Raw genomic sequence first — 20,502 nt, forward strand, 5'->3', positions numbered from 1 at the left:
GTTAAGAAATTAACCCGCTTGCTTGTTACTGCACTAACGCCCATTGACACAGTGTGTGAACTATCTGGAGAATTGGTTTGTCAGATGCTTGCATGTAACTACTAACTGGCTCCTATATATATATATATATATATATATTTATATATATATATATATATGTAGATAGAGAGCACTCTCACTTTCCAAACTTAATGCCAGGGTGCCAGCAGATGAATATGCACAGTAAAGGAAGGCACGCACTGGTCTTTTTCTTCAAATTAACTTTAATAATCGTGACGTTTCGGGGACACACTCCCCTTCCTCAGACAAAGACAAACTAAAAGTGACTGGACTTATAAAGCCAAACAAACCCCTCCCAGGGAAATTGCGCCAAAACAGTTACCATGGTGATCCTCAAAAACATTATAGTCATGTGATAAGTGTTGCTCCTGTGAATTAATGCTGTTCAACAAACTATACAATGTTCACACATATGTATATTGCAACATATATAAATATTAGAAAATTACATTAAGGTATATGAAAACAAATGTAGAAAGCATACTGTACCAATAACCACATAAAGTGAACATATATTGTGTTTAAAAGGTATCGTGGGAATAAACTATACATTCTCCTGCTCTCAAAGTGAATGAAATGGATGAATACCTAAGTGTCCCCTAACACATATGTGTCCCTGAATCCGTGTAACAGTGTCTATATCAAAGTGTATGTGAACTATATTATAAACATAATACCAGCCAACTGGATGCTCTAAATTAAAAATTCTGATTGCAAAACCTAATCAGGAAATCTGAATAAATATCTAAACATAAATTTAAGTAAATGTTGTAAGCAGCGTTAAAGGATCAAAAGTACTGGTCAATTCAACAGTATTAGACTAGCAAGTTACAACAGGTAATACATCCTATACCGTATCACACAGACCTGATATGGCAATGCGGTTAAGAATCCAACTATCGGCTCGTTTGGTCTATGCATTCTATCTCAGCCCTTTCTACTTATTAGCTAGAGGGAAGCATACCTGTTCCTTCTCTTTCTTGTATAACCGCAGAATCACCATAAGTATAGCTGATCTAAGAGAACAGCGTGGCCCCGCGATGAATATCTGCGACGCACACAGCCGGCTGGTGTACTGACGTCATGCAGCTGCACGCTGTGTTGTGTATCAGGTAGTCATGGTGACGGTACACGCTGTAGATAGAATCTCGTAGAGGGAATGCCCTTACTTTAATTACTCACATACTGTGTGGTCCAGCATTATCAAATATATAAGTTGAATTAAGTCTAAAGGACTCAGAGCAGTCAATTGACTACATGTGGTTGTATGTATGGTGTTGGACTCTAATCACTGTGTCTATAAACTATAGAGTGATTCAACAGCCCTACTTATAAAACATCATATCTAATCAATCAGAGTTTGCCTAACATCAATGTTGCCAGTGATACACAATAAGTCAGAACTAAAGAATAATGTAGAAAGAAAAAAGTGCTAACAATAAAATAAAATAAATAAATAAATAAAATAAAATAAATGAAAGGAAAAAATATGAGATAACATAGAATAAATAGAATAGTTAAATACAAATAAAATAAAATAATAATGAAAATGAAACAAATGAAAAAATAAACATATGTGTGTGAATAAACATAAATGATGAATAAATACAGTCAAGAAATGCAAAGAATCAAAAAAAGATATAAAGAGAGTGAGAGAACCAAGCAAAGAAGTGTATAGAAGACCCAAAACATCCCATATGGATATAGGTAAGGAAACCCCAAAGACATGCAATAAAATAAACCTAAGGAAAAGGAAAAAAATATCCCATAGTGAAAAAACAAAATAGAGGGTTGTGAGTGGAGATGAATGGATCGTCAACTCTCATAAGTAGAATTCAAAGGATTGAGTCATATAGTCCGTCTTCTACTCTAACTTCTTCATAGATATCCACTGTAAATCCATAGGAGTCCCCAATAGTTCAAAGGAAACAGTGCCAGTCCAGGTTCACGTTCAGCCCCTTCGGGCGTATGGTATTGAGACGGAAGGTCCACTTGGATTCGATTTGTAGTAATTTGTTGTCCCGGTCCCCACCCCTAGAGGGCACAGGGACATGGTCTATGAGCTTAAATCTTAGATCCTGTACACTGTGTCCACTGATAGCAAAATGGTGTGCCACCGGTTGTTCACTGCCGTGATTTTTGATGGCTGTCCTAATGGCCGATCGATGGTTCGCCATGCGGGTGCGGATGTCATCCACTGTTTTCCCTACATAGAATAAACCGCATGGGCAGTTAATTAAGTAAACCACATATGTCGTGGTACAGGTCAAGTAGTGTTGTATCTTGAAAGTTACATTTGTATACGGATGATGGAAGGTCGCCCCCGGAATCATCGCATGGCAGGTAGTGCAACCACTGCAACGATAGCATCCTTTCTTGTTAGAGGATAGCCAGGTTTTTCTATCGTAACAATGTTTGGGGTCTGTTATTACCAGTTGGTCCCTCAGATTGCGGTTTCTCTTGAATCCCACTCTTGGACTTCCCCATTCGCCAAATGGAAGACCTGTATCATCCTTAATGATATGCCAGTGGGTCCTTAGACACTGTCCAATGTTTCTTACATCTGGACAGTATCTAGTTATAAATGTCATCCTCTGTGTATCATCCCTTGTTGGTCTCTCCTTTGGAACATCCTGTTCCTTCATACATGCCAGGAGATAGTCCCATTTGTAGCCCCTGGCCAAAAAACTTCTTTGCCATTTCTTCTAGCTGTGTTTTCATGACATCTGCATTGCTGTTGTTTCTGTTGACCCTTGTCATCTGGCCCCGTGGTATAGCCTTTAATAGTGATGTAGGATGGCAGCTATGAGCGTGTAATACCGAGTTCCTATCTGTAGGCTTCTGGTATAATGTTGTTCCTACAGTCATACCATCCCTAAAGATACATAGATCCAGAAACTCCACCTTCTCTTCACTACAGATCATTTTAAACTGAATGGGGTGGTTCAACCCATTCAAGTAGTTGAACCATTCTTGTAGGGATTCTTGTGTGCCCCCCCAAACAATGAACAAGTCATCTATATAACGCTGGTACATGATGACTTCTTTCTTCTGGAACACCTTCATGATCTCTTCCTCATAGTTTTCCATATAAAGATTAGCAAATGAAGGGGCAACATTCGAACCCATTGCGGTTCCCTTTATTTGGCAAAAATACGAATTTTCAAATTTGAAATAGTTTAGTCTCAGGCTTAGCTCCAGAATTTGTAATAGGAAGTGTGCTGGTGGCCCCACATACGGATATCTGCTCAGGGTTTTCGCTACCATTTTAATTCCTTCTTGCTGGGGTATAACCGTATAGAGGCTATTCACATCTGCTGTTACCAAGATCCACTCCAGCGCTAACCCTGCCTTTCATGAATTATGGCATCTGATACCAGACTTTTTCTTTATGCGAGCACGGTCCCTGTAAGGATTGCGGTATTGACCGTTGACACGCTTGCAGAGTTTGTGTTTACTGGTTGCTAGGCAACCGGTCGGTTTTGCGCTCCTGGTTTAAATTTCTTTTGTTCCCGGTCTTTTGTAACTTGAACGATAGCTGTAGCTGCCATGGTTGCGGGTATGTGTATGGTTATAGTTATTCCCAACACTGACAGGTATTATGTAGTACATAGGATCATTGCTATGCTCTGCCCGTTACTAATATTATCATTACTGTTCTCTACTGGCTGTGTAGTTTTTATTTCTATGGTTTTTATTTCTATGATTTGGATTACGCTAAGCCACTTGATGTTAGGGTCCCTGGTTTTTGTTAGTTTTGACTCGACTTTGGGAATCATGTTACCCTTTGTTTGCGATACATAATTACATTGGCCCCTTCGCAACACTGTTTACACTAACATGCTAAACTTTGACTACACTGGTTGCCTGGCCAACATGGCCCATACAGTAACTTTGGGCTTATTTCTGCCTCTTTGTAGGTTGATTGTATTGTTTTGGCTTGTCTATTTCATCTTCTTGTGCCTGACATGATGTGTTATATTGTAATGTAATCTTATAATTCATATGTTCTGTATGCATACTATGTGTCTTCCTTCTTTATAACCTGCTGTATATATTTACTGTTTAATGCACTGATGTTTGTATCTTGGTCAGCCCCACTTGTTGCTAGGGGAGTGTCCACTTCGTGTGGGTGGCACCCTACCTGGAGAGCTAGTGATTGGCTGACCTACTTATTTAAGGGTGTCTGGTGTGGGTTTGTTCATATTGTATCTTTGTATGTCTGAAGAAGGGGCTAACCCCCCGAAAACGTTCACATTTTGGAATTAAACTTCTGAAAAGTCCTAGCGAGTGCACTCCTCATTATTTTCTATTTATTTATCTGTTGCACCCTGGGCATTGGAACTGGATTTCTGGAGTGCTTGTCTATCCTGAACTTATATATATATATATATATATATATATATATATATATATATATATATATATATATACATACTTTTTTGATGCTCCTGAATGGTACCAATTTTGGGTGTTGCTTAAAGTAACAGCGCTGTTTACTCCAAGTCTCTATTATGGCCATATAGGATGATTTTCTATTAATTTAGACTAGGGTTGTGATTTTCAGCGCTTGAATATATAGAGCGTTATGCATGTATTTTGAATGACTGCAGCGAGTGAGTATGTGATATTTTGTATATAATGTATATCTTTTTACTGTGCCTGTTTATGCCTAATTTGTCTCAGTTCTGGAATATAGAACTCTATCAAGGCAATAATTTAAAAGTGCTTTAAATATAAAGAGTGCTGTATTCTCTGTCATTTCAAGGACCTTCTAACAGTTTTAGGTCCTTTTTTCTCTCTAATAGTAATAATAAAATATACTTTTTTAAGGGTTTGCACCAGAATAGGTTATTATACCTATTAAACTAAAAGCACTGTATATGAAGAATATCTATATATTTATATAAGAGGCTGCTGTAACTTCCTGAAGCTAGAAATTATATATACATGTTATGCGGTACAGTATACCGGTACATCCTTTTGGGTCAAGGGGTTAATTAATTTTAATATTTTATAATGTGTTACTATGAGGCCAATTTATTAAAGGTCTTGCGGACCTAAACTGACAGTGCGGATCAGGTCCGCAAGACCTCGCTGAATGCGGAGAGCAATACGCTCTCCGTATTCAGCATTGCACCAGCAGCTCACAGGAGCTGCTGGTGCAACGCCGCCCCCTGCAGACTCGCGGCCAATGGGCCGCCAGCAGGGGGTGTCAATCAACCCGATTGTACTCGATCGGGTTGAATTGTGGCTATTCCTGTCCGCCTCATCAGAGCAGACGGACAGGGTTATGGAGCAGGCTCTTTAGAAACACGGCCCTTCAAGCTCCATTCGGGGCTTGATAGATAGGCCTTTATGTATTTAATGTATTTTACATATATATATATATATATATATATATATATATGTATATATATATATATATTCTTCTATGTGAAGAACATTGGAATGTAAAATATTGATAACTACCATACACTATAGCACAGTTGGTGTAACGTGGTGTCAAGCTCCATTTAAGTCTTTGGAAGGAAAACGTTATCACGGTCTCCATTTACAAAGTAAACCATCGGGTTTCGCTCATGCACTAACCTTTTATTATTAACTTGTTATATGCACGCTAGTTCGTCTGAGTTAAAAGATTACTTTGAGTAATTAGTGCCCAAGCTGAAGAAAAAAAAATCAGCATGCCACTTGTAATCTGGCCCTTCAATGTATTAGCACTTCATATTAAAACCTTGCTTTTAGAGAACACAAATAATTGCAGACCAGCTAAAGCCTTGGAAAAAGGCATTGCCTACATTCCTGCTCTGTGCACAACTTAAACAATATAGACTTTCCATATTGCATTGCGCTATGAGAAACTAACTTTATTATGACTAAATAAATAATATTTTTAAACAACTAGCAGGAAAGTAGCTATGTCACTGCTTGTTAATATATTGTTCACAGTCTTGGAATAAAAAGTTAGTCCTGTGATTCTGTGGAAGGGGGGCAAATAGTTGCGGGCAAGCCACAACTGTCTCTGACATCATGCATGCACAGAGTCATGCAGACTAAAAGTTGGGTTCAGGGTTGCTTTTGTATATCATCACAGTGCTGAACCTGGATTGTACCTGTTGAGATAAGAATACGCTTAACATCTTTTACAAAGTGTTTGTCACCTGATGAGATGGCGCTTGTCCTGAGTGTGATGACTTTTATCTTTTTTCCCTGCCAGTGTTTGTCATCTTTAGCAACTCACTACGCCTTGTTTATGTGTTCTGGTGCTTCTGTCCCTACATTTTTTGCTTACTCATTTAAATGAACACCATCAGATAAGTGTCTAACCATTCTATTAACTTTATGCCTGGATGCATTCAAACATCCCAAGTCACCCTCCAGGTTGACCTGAGCTCAATTTCAAAACAATCTAGAACCAGATTAGGAAACAATTGCAATAAATTACCCATGTTGCTTTTAAGCCTATCCTAAGATCCTGTTGGGACATAAAACCCAAAACAGATCTGGAGAGCAGAATAAGCAAGAACATTCCACCACCTTAATAACTATCTTGTCCCATTTTAAACCTCTCACTCTAAGCCATTTCAAATGTGCCACTTCTGACTTCACTCCCAGCTGTTTGCTACTCTCCTTAACTGCTGTTATCCAATAATTATATTAATGAACAATTAGCCAAAAAGTTATGGGACCCGAAAAACAAAATACAAACTAAGCCACTAGATCAGGATGTACATATGATCAAAATCTACCTGAATCCTACCTCCCAGTCCTCTTAATAATCTCCTCCCCTAAACCCAGATAATTAGCCTCAGTAGCAGCCCCAATCCTGAAAGAGTGAGAACAAAATTTAGCAGGAACAAAATCAGCCATAAAAACTGTAATAAACCGATAACGGGAAAGAAAAGAGCTATTACTAAAAACAAACAAAGGACTACCCATTGGAGGTCTCACATTTGGATACTTAGCCACAGCTCCCACTGGGCAACAATCACCCCTAATCATGACCAAACTAAGCAAATGGCCTTTCCCTACTTGATCTGTCATAGAACACCTCAATAATTACCAGTAACAGCCTTTCTTTGAACCAGACATCGGAAAACTGAATCCCACTTGGGTCTTTCTTATTTACCCCAACCAACTCTGAAACCCGGAAAGCCGCAAAAAGGACCAACACAACGGCAGCTTGAAACAAACAAAACTCAATATCTGACACACAAATACTGGAGAGCAGATCAACCATATGTTTTAATACTGAAAAAAACTACTGGTTCCTGGAGTCAACAGAGAGTACCCGTTGCACAAAATGCGGGCAGCCAGACCAACCACAAAGGACTTTGTCACATCCTCCGAACCCAGCAACTGAAACAAAAAGACTAAAGCAGACAGTCTCTTCTGAACCATAGCTTTTGAAATACCGCTTGACCCCATTCCTGCATCCACCATGGGAACGCTTTCCAACACTTGTGCCCACATAAACAGTTCACCCCAGAACCTCAAACCATACCTCCCATACCTGCACATAAGCCCACCAAATCCTATGAGCTAGCGCTCCCCTCAAAAGGTTCAAGACTTCAGAAAGGCCCCGTTCCAAAACTCCAAAGGGCACAATGCACCTTTCTTTTCCGCCTACGGCACCAAGGCCCAAAAATGATCCCAATGGGAAAGAACATCAGCTATACTATTTTCTTTACCTAGAACATGCACAGCTCTACGCATTATATTACTCCTCAGACACTCCAACACAAACAAATGCAACAGATGGATCACAGGAAGGAAATTGGCATACAACTGATTAAGAGCCATGTCCACACCCATATTATCAGAATGAAATGTGACTCACCTGTTTGCCAAAACACCCAGCTACACACACAATTAAACCATCATAGAAAATAGCTCTAAAAAGGTTGTTTCTTAATTAACCCAGCCTCATCCCAGCTTGCTGGCCACTACCCCAAACACCATTTTTCCCTCCAAATTTGCACCAAAACCATGACCCCCTCAACACATCAGTAAACAAAGGGGGTATGCAACACCATCTTCTGCTGAAACAAAGTCCTCTCTTAAATTCCTTCTTAAACAATAGCCATACCTTGAGATCATCCTTATACTCTTGTGAAATGCAAATATTATTATGAGGCTCCCGCACCCCCACCTTGGCCAATGACTCCTGGCAAAGACACGACCAACCAGAATAATCTTGGATTCAAAATTTAGCTTTCCCAGCAAACACTGCATCTTCTTCAGTGTAACTGTTTTCTCCATCACCAACAAAATAGAAAGCTTCAGTTCTTCCAATTTATCTACATGAAGATGACACTCTATCCATTTATAATTCCCCTGTATACCCAGGAAACTCAAGGACGTTTATGGACCTTTTTTTTTCACTTCCTACCAAGATTCCAAAGTCATTATCCACTTCCATAAACACTCATCAGAAATGCACAATCCTGGCCCTCCGTCGATCCCACAAAAAGAAAATCATCAAGGTAGTGCACTACTGAGCAGGCCCCTGCCCTAGCCTCACATTCAGTAAAGAGATTGAACAGGCCCTCCTAAAGTTAAATTCATGAAAAATTAACTATCAAAGAAACAACCTAACAAATGGTGACTCACCGGATAAACAGGCAATCTCAAAGCTGCTTCAACGTCCACCTTAGCCAACAAGGTACCAACCCCCCTAGCCCTAACTAATGCAACTGTTCTATCACAGAAGGCATACTGAACCGCTGTAAGGGCTGGATCAAACCCATCATTCAGCGAGAATCCTTTCAGATAAGATAAATGAATCATTTGAAATTGACCAGGGACCTTTTTAGGAACAATCCCTAAAGGGGACACCCTGATATTCAGGAGTGGGCTCTCCAAAAATGGACCTAACCATCCTACCTAACGACATTTATTTCTCATGCTTGGCCCTCTCCACCAAATTCACATGAACTTTCAAACTCGGCTAGTCGACAAAAGGAATAACAAATTCTGCATCTTATTTTTTACCCCTCCTAGCATACTGATCTAACCACGGGACCATCCTTTCTACCCTCACTGGCATCCACGCTCAGTAAAGCCACCTCCTCTGGGTTCCCACTTGCTTTTCTTCTTTTGAAGAACCTACTAAGGGTGTGTGCCCCTCCACAATTGGAGCATTCATGTTTGTATTTATATGAAGTTTCAAATCATCGGGACCCACCAATGAATTGCAAGCACAGTCCCTTCCTGATTGCCACTGCCATACTGGCTACTGTACCTCTACCAGGCCCACCTGCCCCACTCAGAAAGGACTGCCCCCCACTCAATGCTGTTGTGATCTCCAACCAAATGCCCATATCTTGATCATCCCACCACAATTCTAGCCTCACAACAATCCACTGTCAAAACTGCTCATCATAAAGCCACCACCATTCCCACATATGTGCAATAACCCTGATCTGGGAACTTGTCAGCCATCATGCTTGCCAAAATGCAGAAAGCCCTGGCCCAGTGTGCAAAAGTCTTTGGTAATTTTCTGTACCTCTTCTTCCTCTCATCTTCCTCTCTTTTCCTGGCTCCGCCTTCTCATCCTCTTTAATTTCTACAAACTGATCCAGCGGTAACAACTAAAACATTTCTAAAAACTCCCTTTTCCAGATCTTTTCTCTTATCTCCAAAGTAAGATGCAGCCCCAAATCTAATGGAGCACAAACATGGACTCAGTAAGACCTCCCCTAACACCTTAAGAGTACCCCCACTGAAGAACTGCCCATAGAGCCCCCCACTAGCCCCACAACTAGCTGGCACTCCAGATCCCCCAATCGCACTTCAAGTCCCTGCCACAGACACTTCCCCAGACCTAGAGCCCTGCCCTCCAAACTGGCTATCCAGCCTTACCATTAACTCCTTCAACCCATTCAGCAACTCATTGTACCAGTATCCATTCTGCTTACTCCACCCACTCCAGATGGAACCAAATCCATAGACACCTCACCTGAAACAGAAAGCGCTATAGCAGGTTCTCCCATTGTGGCCATTTTTTCTCTTGCAGCTTCCCTTGCCATAGTGGCCTAAATAGATGCTGCCACATTTCTCTCCAGTGTAGTTGTCTCCACTCTCTTTGGTGACACACATCTCCTGGAGCTGGTGCTCCTATCCCTGGATCTGCCAACCTGCTACCGATCATGAAGAGAGAGAAAGAGAGAGGGGAAAGAGGAAAAGAAATAGAAGTGGGAGGGAGAGGAAAGAAGGGAAAGAGAGGGGGAGGGGAAAGAAGAGAAAGAGGGAGGGAAATAGGGGAGAGAGGGAGATAAGGGGAGGAGAGGGAGCAAAAGTGGAGAGTGTAGAGGGGGAGAGAGAACAGGGTGAGGGGTGAGGAGGATGTGGTGATGAACAAACAATTGTCTTGCACATATTAATAGAACATACATTTTTTTTATTGTATCTTGGGCTAAGTTGAGCTCCCTCATCCATAGTTTGCTATATCCCTAGAAAAACACACACACACCTCTCCCTCGCTCCACATACAGCCTTATTCCCCACCAGCTCCCTCAATGTTGGCGCCAAGGTCTCTCCTCTTCTGCTCCAGACCATAACTGATCTCCCAGTCTCATAAGGCCTCATGGTCCAACAGCTTTAGCTGCGCCACTTCTCCCAGCAGCCGTTTTTTTGCTGACCGCATCACCTCCCTGTCCTTGCTGCAGCACTCACTGGACCCTGACTAGCAGCCAGCTTCTCACCACTGTTCCTAAATGTCTCCTCCACTTATTCAACACAGGCCACACTAGCTTCAGCATCCACCACTGAGGACTCAGCTATACACCCCCGCTGGGGACTACCTGGGACTACTTCTCTGCTACTAGCAGAAGGCTCATTCACTCCAGAGGTCTGGAATGCCTTACAGGCCTCACTCCTTTCATTGACCCACTGTGCCAGGGACAACCCCCGACATCGTCAACTGCTGGAGTATCCACTCAGGGCCACGAGACTTAGACAGCTGTGAAACCATCCGTAACTGCTCCTGAATGTCAGCAATAATACGTAAGCACAAGCCCAGTGTAAAACTGCTCTGTTTGTCAGTGTGTTAGAAGAAGGCATCTACATCTCCCATGTTGGCTCCAGATAAAAAGAGACCCTACTTCTATTTTTATCCCCATATCAAGCCTCTCCCTAACCCCCCACCCCCACCCCTTGCCCTATCAGTAACCTTTGCACTGCCATCATGAGGGTCACGTATTCACATTTTCTGGATTCTCTGTCTGAACAGTGTATTTAAATATTCCTCATTCCTTCTTCCTAGAATCAGAAAACTATAGGACTTTGGGTAAAGTTACAGGTTTCTGTAATTTCTCCTTTTTATTTCAAAAAAATGTTTGCTGTGTGCAAATTGTTTGTTTTAATGCCTCCTTTTTATAGAAATGCACTGTCTTTTTTCCATGATTTATTGGAATATGGTTTCTAGTGTCCCTCAGTGCAAAATATTAGTGGTACTCACATAGAGCAAAGCCACTAAATGTAAAAAAAAAGTGTTTTCTTACGGATTGATATTGCTTTGAATTTAAAATCCATGCAAAGCTTTTTTAATAAATTGGAATATACCCCAATGAGAACTGTTATTATATGTTACATGCAACTCTGACACATAACTCACCAAAGTCAGAAGAATATTTTTTCCACAACGCATTGATTCTTTTAACCTTAGTGTTTTATTTTTGCTGTTACATGCTCATAAAAACAAGCAAATTGAATGAACATAAAAACTAATCTAAAATGTCCAGCACTAAATTTTGTATTAGATTTGCATATAAGTAATTTTATAACAAAGTAATACTAGATCATTTTTACACCAAATACACAAAATAACAACAAATAACTGTAAATAAGGAAATATAAGATTTAAAAAAACTTTAAGGATATTTTTAATTTCACTGCTTTTAGTTTTAGCTGAATAAAATAGTTTTATCTCCAGTAATGGTGGACATGAACTGAATAATCACTTGTCTTTTAAAATGCTCTGAGTATCTTGCTGTATTATATTTTCATACTGTCTCTAAGAAAGTTTGGATTTACTGTATAAGTGTTTTTATTTAAATTTGAATTTATATTTTTTTATTTTAAAGGACATTCTACTGCAAAAATCTAATTAATTAGTTCATGAAATGTTTGCATTACTGATCATAGCTTAGTTAAAATCATGAGTTAGTTTTTTTACATAACTATTTCTTAATGTCGACTGTTCCATAGTCAAAAAGAATGATCTTACTGGAGTCATTCTGAAGTAATCGATGACTAGGCATCAGAAGCCATCCTGAAGAATGCCCACAGGCCAAAATATTTAAATGAGATGACTCTAGAGGCATTCACTGGCTGTTCATGCTTGTAAAGTATTATAATCAGTAAGGTAATCTGCTAATCATTCTGAAGTCATTACACAGAATGTTTTACCTTAGTTGATGACTTTACAAGCCTGATGATGTCTGATGATGTGCAAATGACTTCTAAAGTAGTTTTATGATCATAGATCATCAGAATGGCCTCTAAAGTAACCCTGTTTGTCTTGAGTTACTATCAATGTTTTTCAAGCAATCACAATCATAAAATACTTCTGTGGATAATACCCTTCAAGCAGTAAATAGTTTCCTCCTGAAAACTACTCAAAATTCTTTATTTGCCTTGTTAATCTTGTGATTATGGTGCCTATTTATTATGTGTCTGTCCGACATGAACCAATCAGCAGATTATGTCCGACAAACATGTGAACTGCTGATGCAACAACACCCCCTGCAGATTTGTGGCCAATCTGCGGCTGCTAGCAGGGGGGTGTCAATCAACCCGATCGTATTCGATCGGGTTGAATTGCGGCGATGTCTGTCCACCTCCTCAGAGCAGGCGGACAGATTATGGTTACAAACGAAAAAAGGTAGATAGGTGCGCTGGGCCAAACTGATAACCATACACCCCCTTAAAAGACAAAAATCCCTGCAATTGTCTAAAATATAGTGAAAAGATAAAATGGAAATAAGGGAGGCGCTCAGAGCTAAAGGTATCAACACTCAAACAAATTTAATAAAACATATATATGATCACAGATGCAAATACAAAGGGACGTCTCCCCAAAATAAATTAAGCTAATATCCTAAAAAGTCTAATGACTGCTAAAACTTATTCAGGTTTAAAAAACAAACAATGATAATCAGCAGTTCCTATGTGGTTATTGTGGTTCAGGCAAAAATAAATGTTTTTTTCAAACACCAAAACAAAAGACAGTGTTCCGTTATTGAAATACCACCAAGCTGCCTTATTAGAGCAAAGCCGTAGCTGCCAAATATAGTGTATAGAGAAATGAATTCGTTGTCCAAAGTTCTCTTACTTTGTAAGATATTTGTGTGTCAACACCAAAAAGCCGTGTACTTTACCAAGTTGTAGACTCGTCAGTTGCTGGTCTTACTCCCTCGCCCGGTCCTCACCTCGAGCAGGGCTGACTGCAGCTTTGGCGTCTGACGTCACAGAAAGGTGTTCCGGCTGAAGGTAGAGGCCGATTCTTGCGCTCCCCTCTATGCGCTGTACTCCCGGTCCTCTTTGGTAAGCCCTGCACTTAGTGCTAGTAGCACGCAGGGGGCTGTAAAACAGAATGGTATAAAGGATATCCAAAACAGTGTTCCCCAACACAGAGGCTCTGCTCCTTATGAGAAAATGTCCCAATAATGTAACCCGGGTTATTAAGTGAGACTCCAAATGAGATTCCAAAGATATGGTTAGTTGTTATAATGGTAATAACAACAACACTGCCAACACATACGACGCGTTTCGCCCTCCTATGGGCTTTATCAAGATCAGACAGATTATGGTGCAACGGGCCCTCAAGCTCCATACAGAGATTGATAAATGGGCCCCATAGTGATTTTAAAAATGTGCATGTTTGAAGACTAAAAAAATGGTGAAATATCTTTCTTTTTACATAGAGATGCCAAGGTGATATTTTCATGCTAGTTTTTTACAGTTATGCTGCATCACTTTCAAGAGATTTAGCGTATGATATTAAGTTCCTTTACGTATTGAGAATTTGGATTGTGATCAAACAAACTAGACTGGCACATGTTAAAAGACCAGTAAATACAGTAGATTTGCATAATCAACAAATGCATGATAAAAAGACAATACAATAGCACTTAGGCCTCTACTTATCAAGCCGTCAACCGCAAATACGCTGGAATTCCGCAGCATATTTGCGGCGAGCCTGATTCGCCTTAGTTATCAAAGGCTACAGACCGGCAAAAGTAGAATATAGTGACGTAACATACGATCCGCCGGACTCAGTCCGACACAGATCGATGCTTACGTCACTACAGATGTTCCGAACGCAAGTTCGGCACAATCTGACTACTTTTGGAAGTTATCAAATAACTAGCAGGTACGCTCTGCACTTTTCCGGCCCAGCGTACCTGGTTTTTAATCCGCCGCCCTGGAGGTGGAGGATGCCATAAGAATCAATGGGAGTCTGACAGCAGCGAAAGCTCATGTTCGCTGCTGCCCGATATCCCATTGATTCCTATGGTAAATGTCTACACCTAACACAATAACATGTACCCCGAGTCTAAACACCCCTAATCTGCCCCCCCTACACCGCTGCCACCTACATTAAACTTATTAACCCCTAAACCGCCGCTCCTGGACCCCGCTGGAACTAAATAAATTGTTTAACCCCTAAACCTAAGTCTAACCCTAACCCTAACACCCCCTAACTTAAATATTATTTAAATAATTATAACTTAAATTACTATCATTAACTACATTATTCCTATTTAAAACGAAATACTTACCTGTAAAATAAACCCTAAGATAGCTACAATATAACTAATAGTTACATTGTAGCTTGCTTAGGGTTTATTTTTATTTTACAGGCAAGTTTGTATTTATTTTAACTAGGTAGAATAGTTATTAAATAGCTCAATCCTATTGGCTGATTGGATCAGCCAATAGAATTGAACTTCAATTCTATTGGCTGATTGCATCAGCCAATAGGATTTTTCCTACCTTAATTCCGATTGGCTGATAGAATTCTATCAGCCAATCGGAATTCAAGGGATGCCATCTTGGATGACGTCATTTAAAGGACCAGTCATTCGTCGGGTAGTCGTCGGTCTGGAAGGATGCTCCGCGTCGGATGTCTTCAAGATTGAGCCGCTCTTCGTTGGATGGATGAAGATAGAAGATGCCGCCTGAATGAAGATTTCTGCCCGTCTGGAGGACCTCTTCTGCCCGGATTGGATGAAGACTTCTGCCCGTCTGGAGGACCACTTCGGCCGGCTTCGTTGAGGACTTAGGCCCGGTTGGGTGAAGACATCTCATGGTAGGGTGATCTTCAAGGGGTTAGTGTTAGGTTTTTTTAAGGGGGGTTTGGGTGGGTTTTAGAGCAGGGTTGGGTGTGTGGGTGGTGGGTTGTAATGTTGGGGGGTGTATTTCTTTTTTTACAGGTAAAAGAGCTGATTATGCCCCGCAAAAGGCCCTTTTAAGGGCTATTTGTAATTTAGTATAGGGTAGGGCTTTTTATTATTTTGGGGGGCTTTTTTTATTTTATTAGGGGGATTAAATTAGGTGTAATTAGTTTAAAATTATTGTAATTATTTTATTATTTTCTGTAATTTAGTGTTTGTTTGTTTGTTTTTTGTACTTTAGTTAATTTTATTTAAGTTTATTTAATTGTAGTTAATTGTAGTTAATTAATTTAATTGTATTGTAGTGTTAGGTGTAATTGTAACTTAGGTTAGGTTTTATTTTACAGGTAAATTTGTCTTTATTTTAGCTAGGTAGTTATTAAATAGTTAATAAATATTTAATAACTATTCTACCTAGTTAAAATAAATACAAAGTTGCCTGTAAAATAAAAATAAACCCTAAGCTAGCTACAATGTAAGATGGCGCAGGTCTGTTGCATGAATTTTCTCTAGTGAATGAAGAGAAAAATGGCTTGAAGAGTGTATAAAAGCCAATTAATAATGGTGCAGTATACTCACTCCTTAAGTTGTATAATGTCTGCTTGTCTGGAATGGGATGTCAAATGGTAATGATTCCAAAGAGTCTGATATAAAATGCCACTGTTCCAGAAAAGGTCCTCAAGATTCAACTAGGAGTGGAAATGAAAACTCAAGTGAAAAAAGTATCCAATATGTAATCATAAATGTGTAGTAACTTACTCCATATAAAAGGAGAATCCGGCCGCCACAGCAAAAAGATAAAAGCAGTCTTTCAGCTTGGATAAAAAGGAATTTATTTGCTCAACGCGTTTCAACGTATTTCACGTCTTTTTCAAGAGCATAAGTTAAAAACAAGTAATGCAAATGATGTGACATCATTTGCATTACCCTTTCTGTGCCAAGGCTCCTTGCCAAAGTCAGCGCTTCTGGTCACCCATGGCACATTACTCTTTTCTCAATGAGGTAACATTTCCACCTCTAAACCAATAGCCGTGCTAGCATATGGAACACTGTCATATGACAAGCACAGCTATTGGTTTAGAGGTGGAAACATCATCTCATTGAGAAAAGAGCGCTGTGCCATGGTCGGCCAGAGGAGCTGACTTTAGCAAGGAGGCCGCAGCAAAGACAGGGTGAGTTCAGCATATCTTAACTTCCGAATTTTGTATTACAACATAAATCAAGAGCAATAAGTCTCTTATTTGACCAAAAAGGCCAATAAGTTTTATTTATTTTTTCAGGGAACGGAGGTTGTGCTATGTTACAATAAAATTGTCCATCTTAGTTGATTACACAGCCAAGGCCTGTTGTATTTCTTGTCAAGCAGCCTGAATATGATACTAATAGCGCATAATGGGCTACTCATTTGGCTTTGAGGGAAAAGGAAGAAATTTAAGGTCTTTTCTCATGAGTGCTCTAAATTGCTGTGATTATCAGAGCACTCAGCACATATACAGCTTCTGCCAGAGAGCACAGTGACCAAACATTCTGCTGGCAGATGCTGAGAACCTTATCTAGGGTTATTCAGAAGCCACTCAGAAGCATGATCAGGCTCATACTGCTATACTGCAGCTAAATAATGTGTATACAGTCATTGACCAGAGAATCTTAGGGCTTGCTACCTGCCTATTGTACTTGTTTCCCTGCTGCCTGTTTCATGCCTATAGTACATGCTGGCCTATTAACTACGTTTCGTATTTGCTGGTTTGTCTCTTCCCCTGGCTTTGGGTTTTATGTCAATTTAAATCTATGTTTTATTTAAAGGGCCATTCTACTGTAAAAATCTAATTCATAAGATCATGAAATGCTTGCACTACTGATCCCAGCTTGCTCTGGGGTTCATAAAAATCATGAGCTTGTTTTAGTTAGAAAACAATTATATTATTTATATCACCCTTTTACCTGCCTATTTTACCTGCTGAACTTCTGCCTCTACATTGTATCTAATGTTTCAGTGTATTACAAGTATTAACCATAAAGTATTACATTGCAGGGCATAACATTGTTTCTCTTTATTTATACATTCTACTATGCATTCTACTTTCGTCCTTCTACATATTAGTGATATTCTGTATTGTGAAAAAACTTTTATTCCTTATTTTTCCTCTCTATCTCTCCCGCTCCTATGCACAGTAGTTATGCTACATAAAAATTTATGGGATTTATATACAGTGATTAAATAATAATTAATACTTGGGGGTTGATTTATAAAGCAGTGGATGCTGCTTCCGACCCACTCCGCTTCAGGTTCTCCTGAAGTGGAAGTTAAAAAGCAGCGGTCTTAAGACCGCTGCTCCTTAACTCGTCCTCCACCTCTGAGGTTGATCGACACCCCCTGCTATCGGCCAATTGGCCGCAATTGTGCAGGGGGCTGCATTGCACAAGCATTTCACTAGAAATGCTTGTGCAATGATAAAAGCCAACAGCGTATGCTGTCGGCATTTATCGATGTGCGGTGGACATGATCCTTAAAGGGACACTGAACCCAATTTTTTTTTTCGTGATTCATATAGAGCATGCAATTTAAGCAACTTTCTAATTTACTCCTATTGTCAATTTTTCTTCGTTCTCTTGCTATCTTTATTTGAAAAAGAAGGCATCTAAGCTTTTTTTTTGTTCAGTTTTTTTTTGTTCAGTCCTCTGGACAGCACTTTTTTTATTGGTGGATGAATTTATCCACCAATCAGCAAGAACAACCCAGGTTGTTCACCAAAAATGGGCCGGCATCTAAACTTACATTCTTGCATGTCAAATAAAGATACCAAGAGAATGAAGAAAATTTGATAATAGGAGTAAATTAGAAAATTGCTAAAAATGTCTTGCTCTAAATCACAAAGAAAAAATTGGGTTCAGTTTCCCTTTAATGTTTAATTCAATTAAAAGCTAAATGTACTTTCCTGTAACCAGCACATCATATGGTAAATACAGAAAAGGAAGGTTTTTGTACAGCTCTGTATAACTGTGAGAGGTGAGCTGTGAGCCTGCTGACAGTAATAATCTGCTGCATCTTCTGCTTGCACTCTGCTGATTGTGAGAGTGAAATCAGTACCAGACCCACTGCCGCTGAACCTGTCTGGGGTCCCTGTGGATTTTCTGTTTGCTTTAGAAATAATAAGCTTTGGTGGTTGTCCTGATTTCTGTTGGTACCAAGCTAAGTAGTTGTAACCACCTCTACTCCTTACACTAGTACTTGATTTACAAGTGATGGTGACACTTTGTCCTGGTGAAACTGTGACAGAATCTGGGGACTGAGTCATCGCAATCTGCCCTAAACAGCCTGATAACAAAAGGAAGAAACAGTATTATGTGAGAAAAGAGTCTGATACATGTTGTACTTACTAAAAAGGCAGGTAAACTGCAAAAGTAAATGTTCACTCACCTTGAATACAAAAAAATAATACACCTAGCAAATAATTCTGAGACATCATCTTTATGTTTGTTTCATGTGATTGACACAGATCAGTATACAACTGAAGTATTTATAGCAGCTAAAATAGTTATGCAAAGCAGGAAAGATGCAAATATTAACACTCAATAAAAAAGTAGTATTTGATAAGGAAGCATTAGTGTATTTTATGTGCTTTGTTTTACTACACAATTGTTGTCCACGTGATCTCTGAACTGATTTTCATAGAAACAAGCTTTATGCAATGTTTAAAGTAACAATGTGTTGCATTCCCCATTCAGGAGGCCAGTAAGCAGATTAAATGTTACCTGTTAAAACAGGAAATAATAAGGAGAATGGGTGTGCACTTCACAGAATCCTAAATGGTTCCCGTTTCCCTGCAGGTTGAGTTTCTGGAGGCATCCCCTAGCCAGGTGCCCCTCTTTACCACACTGAAAGCAGTGAGTACAGTTTTGCAGACCAGTTTCAACACACTTTAAGCAACTACAGTGTTTTGTCTCTTTCTGTAGAGGTGGCCGTCTCACGCCACTCTGACATGTATGCTCAAGCTGTGCTTGTTTTGATGAATTTCTCATGGAATTTACCATACTGGTAAGTGCATCAATTTTAGCTGTTAGTTGTTTGATTGGATCATTCTTGTTTTCTTTCACATCTCCCACAGGCTCACTTTTAAGCTGGGTACAACTTGCAATGTTTGGCTTAGTACGAGTTACAGGACCCAGCCTTCAGACCCTCTCATTCTCATCGCTGGTGATTTTTGTTACATTTCTCAGTATTTCCTCATCTGTGATGTTGTGGTTGGAAAGTAGGGGTTTTAACTCACTACGAATGTCTTTATATTTGTGTTCTAGGCCCTGGTAAATGGTGTAAAGGAAAACATCCTGAATAGTTGCCGAGCTGTATCTCACTTCAGTGTCAACCTGTTTTGCAGCAAAGATGACTTTCTGTTTGAGACCTATTACTCGATACAGGAACCGCTGAGACGTTTCATTCATTTTGTTTTCCACGTATTAATTCCTGTAATAACTCTGTGCTATTTTTGCCTCCTAGATGTGACCTAAGAAACCCTTTGAGTTCCTCAACTGTCACGTCTTCCTTATTCATAAACATGTCCTTGAAACTGCCTGCTTTTATTATCTGTACAGTCCCCCCTGACTAATTCAGTATCACTAAAATTTTTATTTGATTCCATCTTCTATTTGCCTGCATACACTAGTGTATGTGATGTCAGATGTGTAGTCGTCAATTTGTCCTCCCTGTATTTTAAACTCGCAATGCTGGAGATAGGAGAGGTTCCTTTAGGGAGACTACCTTCTCTGACGGCAACTGCATGGACCATTCAGGATGGTTGCTAAACTATGTGCTATTATGGTTGTGCATTTGTTGTGATACTGTTGTCAAGGGTTGTGTCAATGTGGGGTTTTGTAAGGATGCTGCATAATAATGATGTGTTACATTCTGTTTAGTATCTGGGTTTACATTTACTACACTAACCACTTTGTCAGCTATAGCTGCAGATGATGTTGCATGAACAGTGTCTAGTAAATATATGATAAGTAGTAATGGATGTATGTGCTGTGCTTGAAGTTTGTA

At 39.7% G+C, this 20,502-nt stretch overlaps 1 gene segment (V, D, J or C); it reads right to left on the reverse strand.

Annotated features, from left to right (window-relative positions):
* Positions 1 to 7,072: 7,072 nt before the first annotated feature.
* Positions 7,073 to 18,931, reverse strand: LOC128647568 (immunoglobulin kappa variable 4-1-like). The segment is given in 5 exon segments: positions 7,073 to 7,245; positions 7,329 to 7,422; positions 10,958 to 11,026; positions 18,464 to 18,780; positions 18,883 to 18,931. Coding segments are annotated over 5 exon segments (702 nt in total).
* Positions 18,932 to 20,502: the final 1,571 nt, after the last annotated feature.

This window comes from Bombina bombina, chromosome 2 (assembly GCF_027579735.1).
Source record: "Bombina bombina isolate aBomBom1 chromosome 2, aBomBom1.pri, whole genome shotgun sequence".
Classification (NCBI taxonomy): domain Eukaryota; kingdom Metazoa; phylum Chordata; class Amphibia; order Anura; family Bombinatoridae; genus Bombina; species Bombina bombina.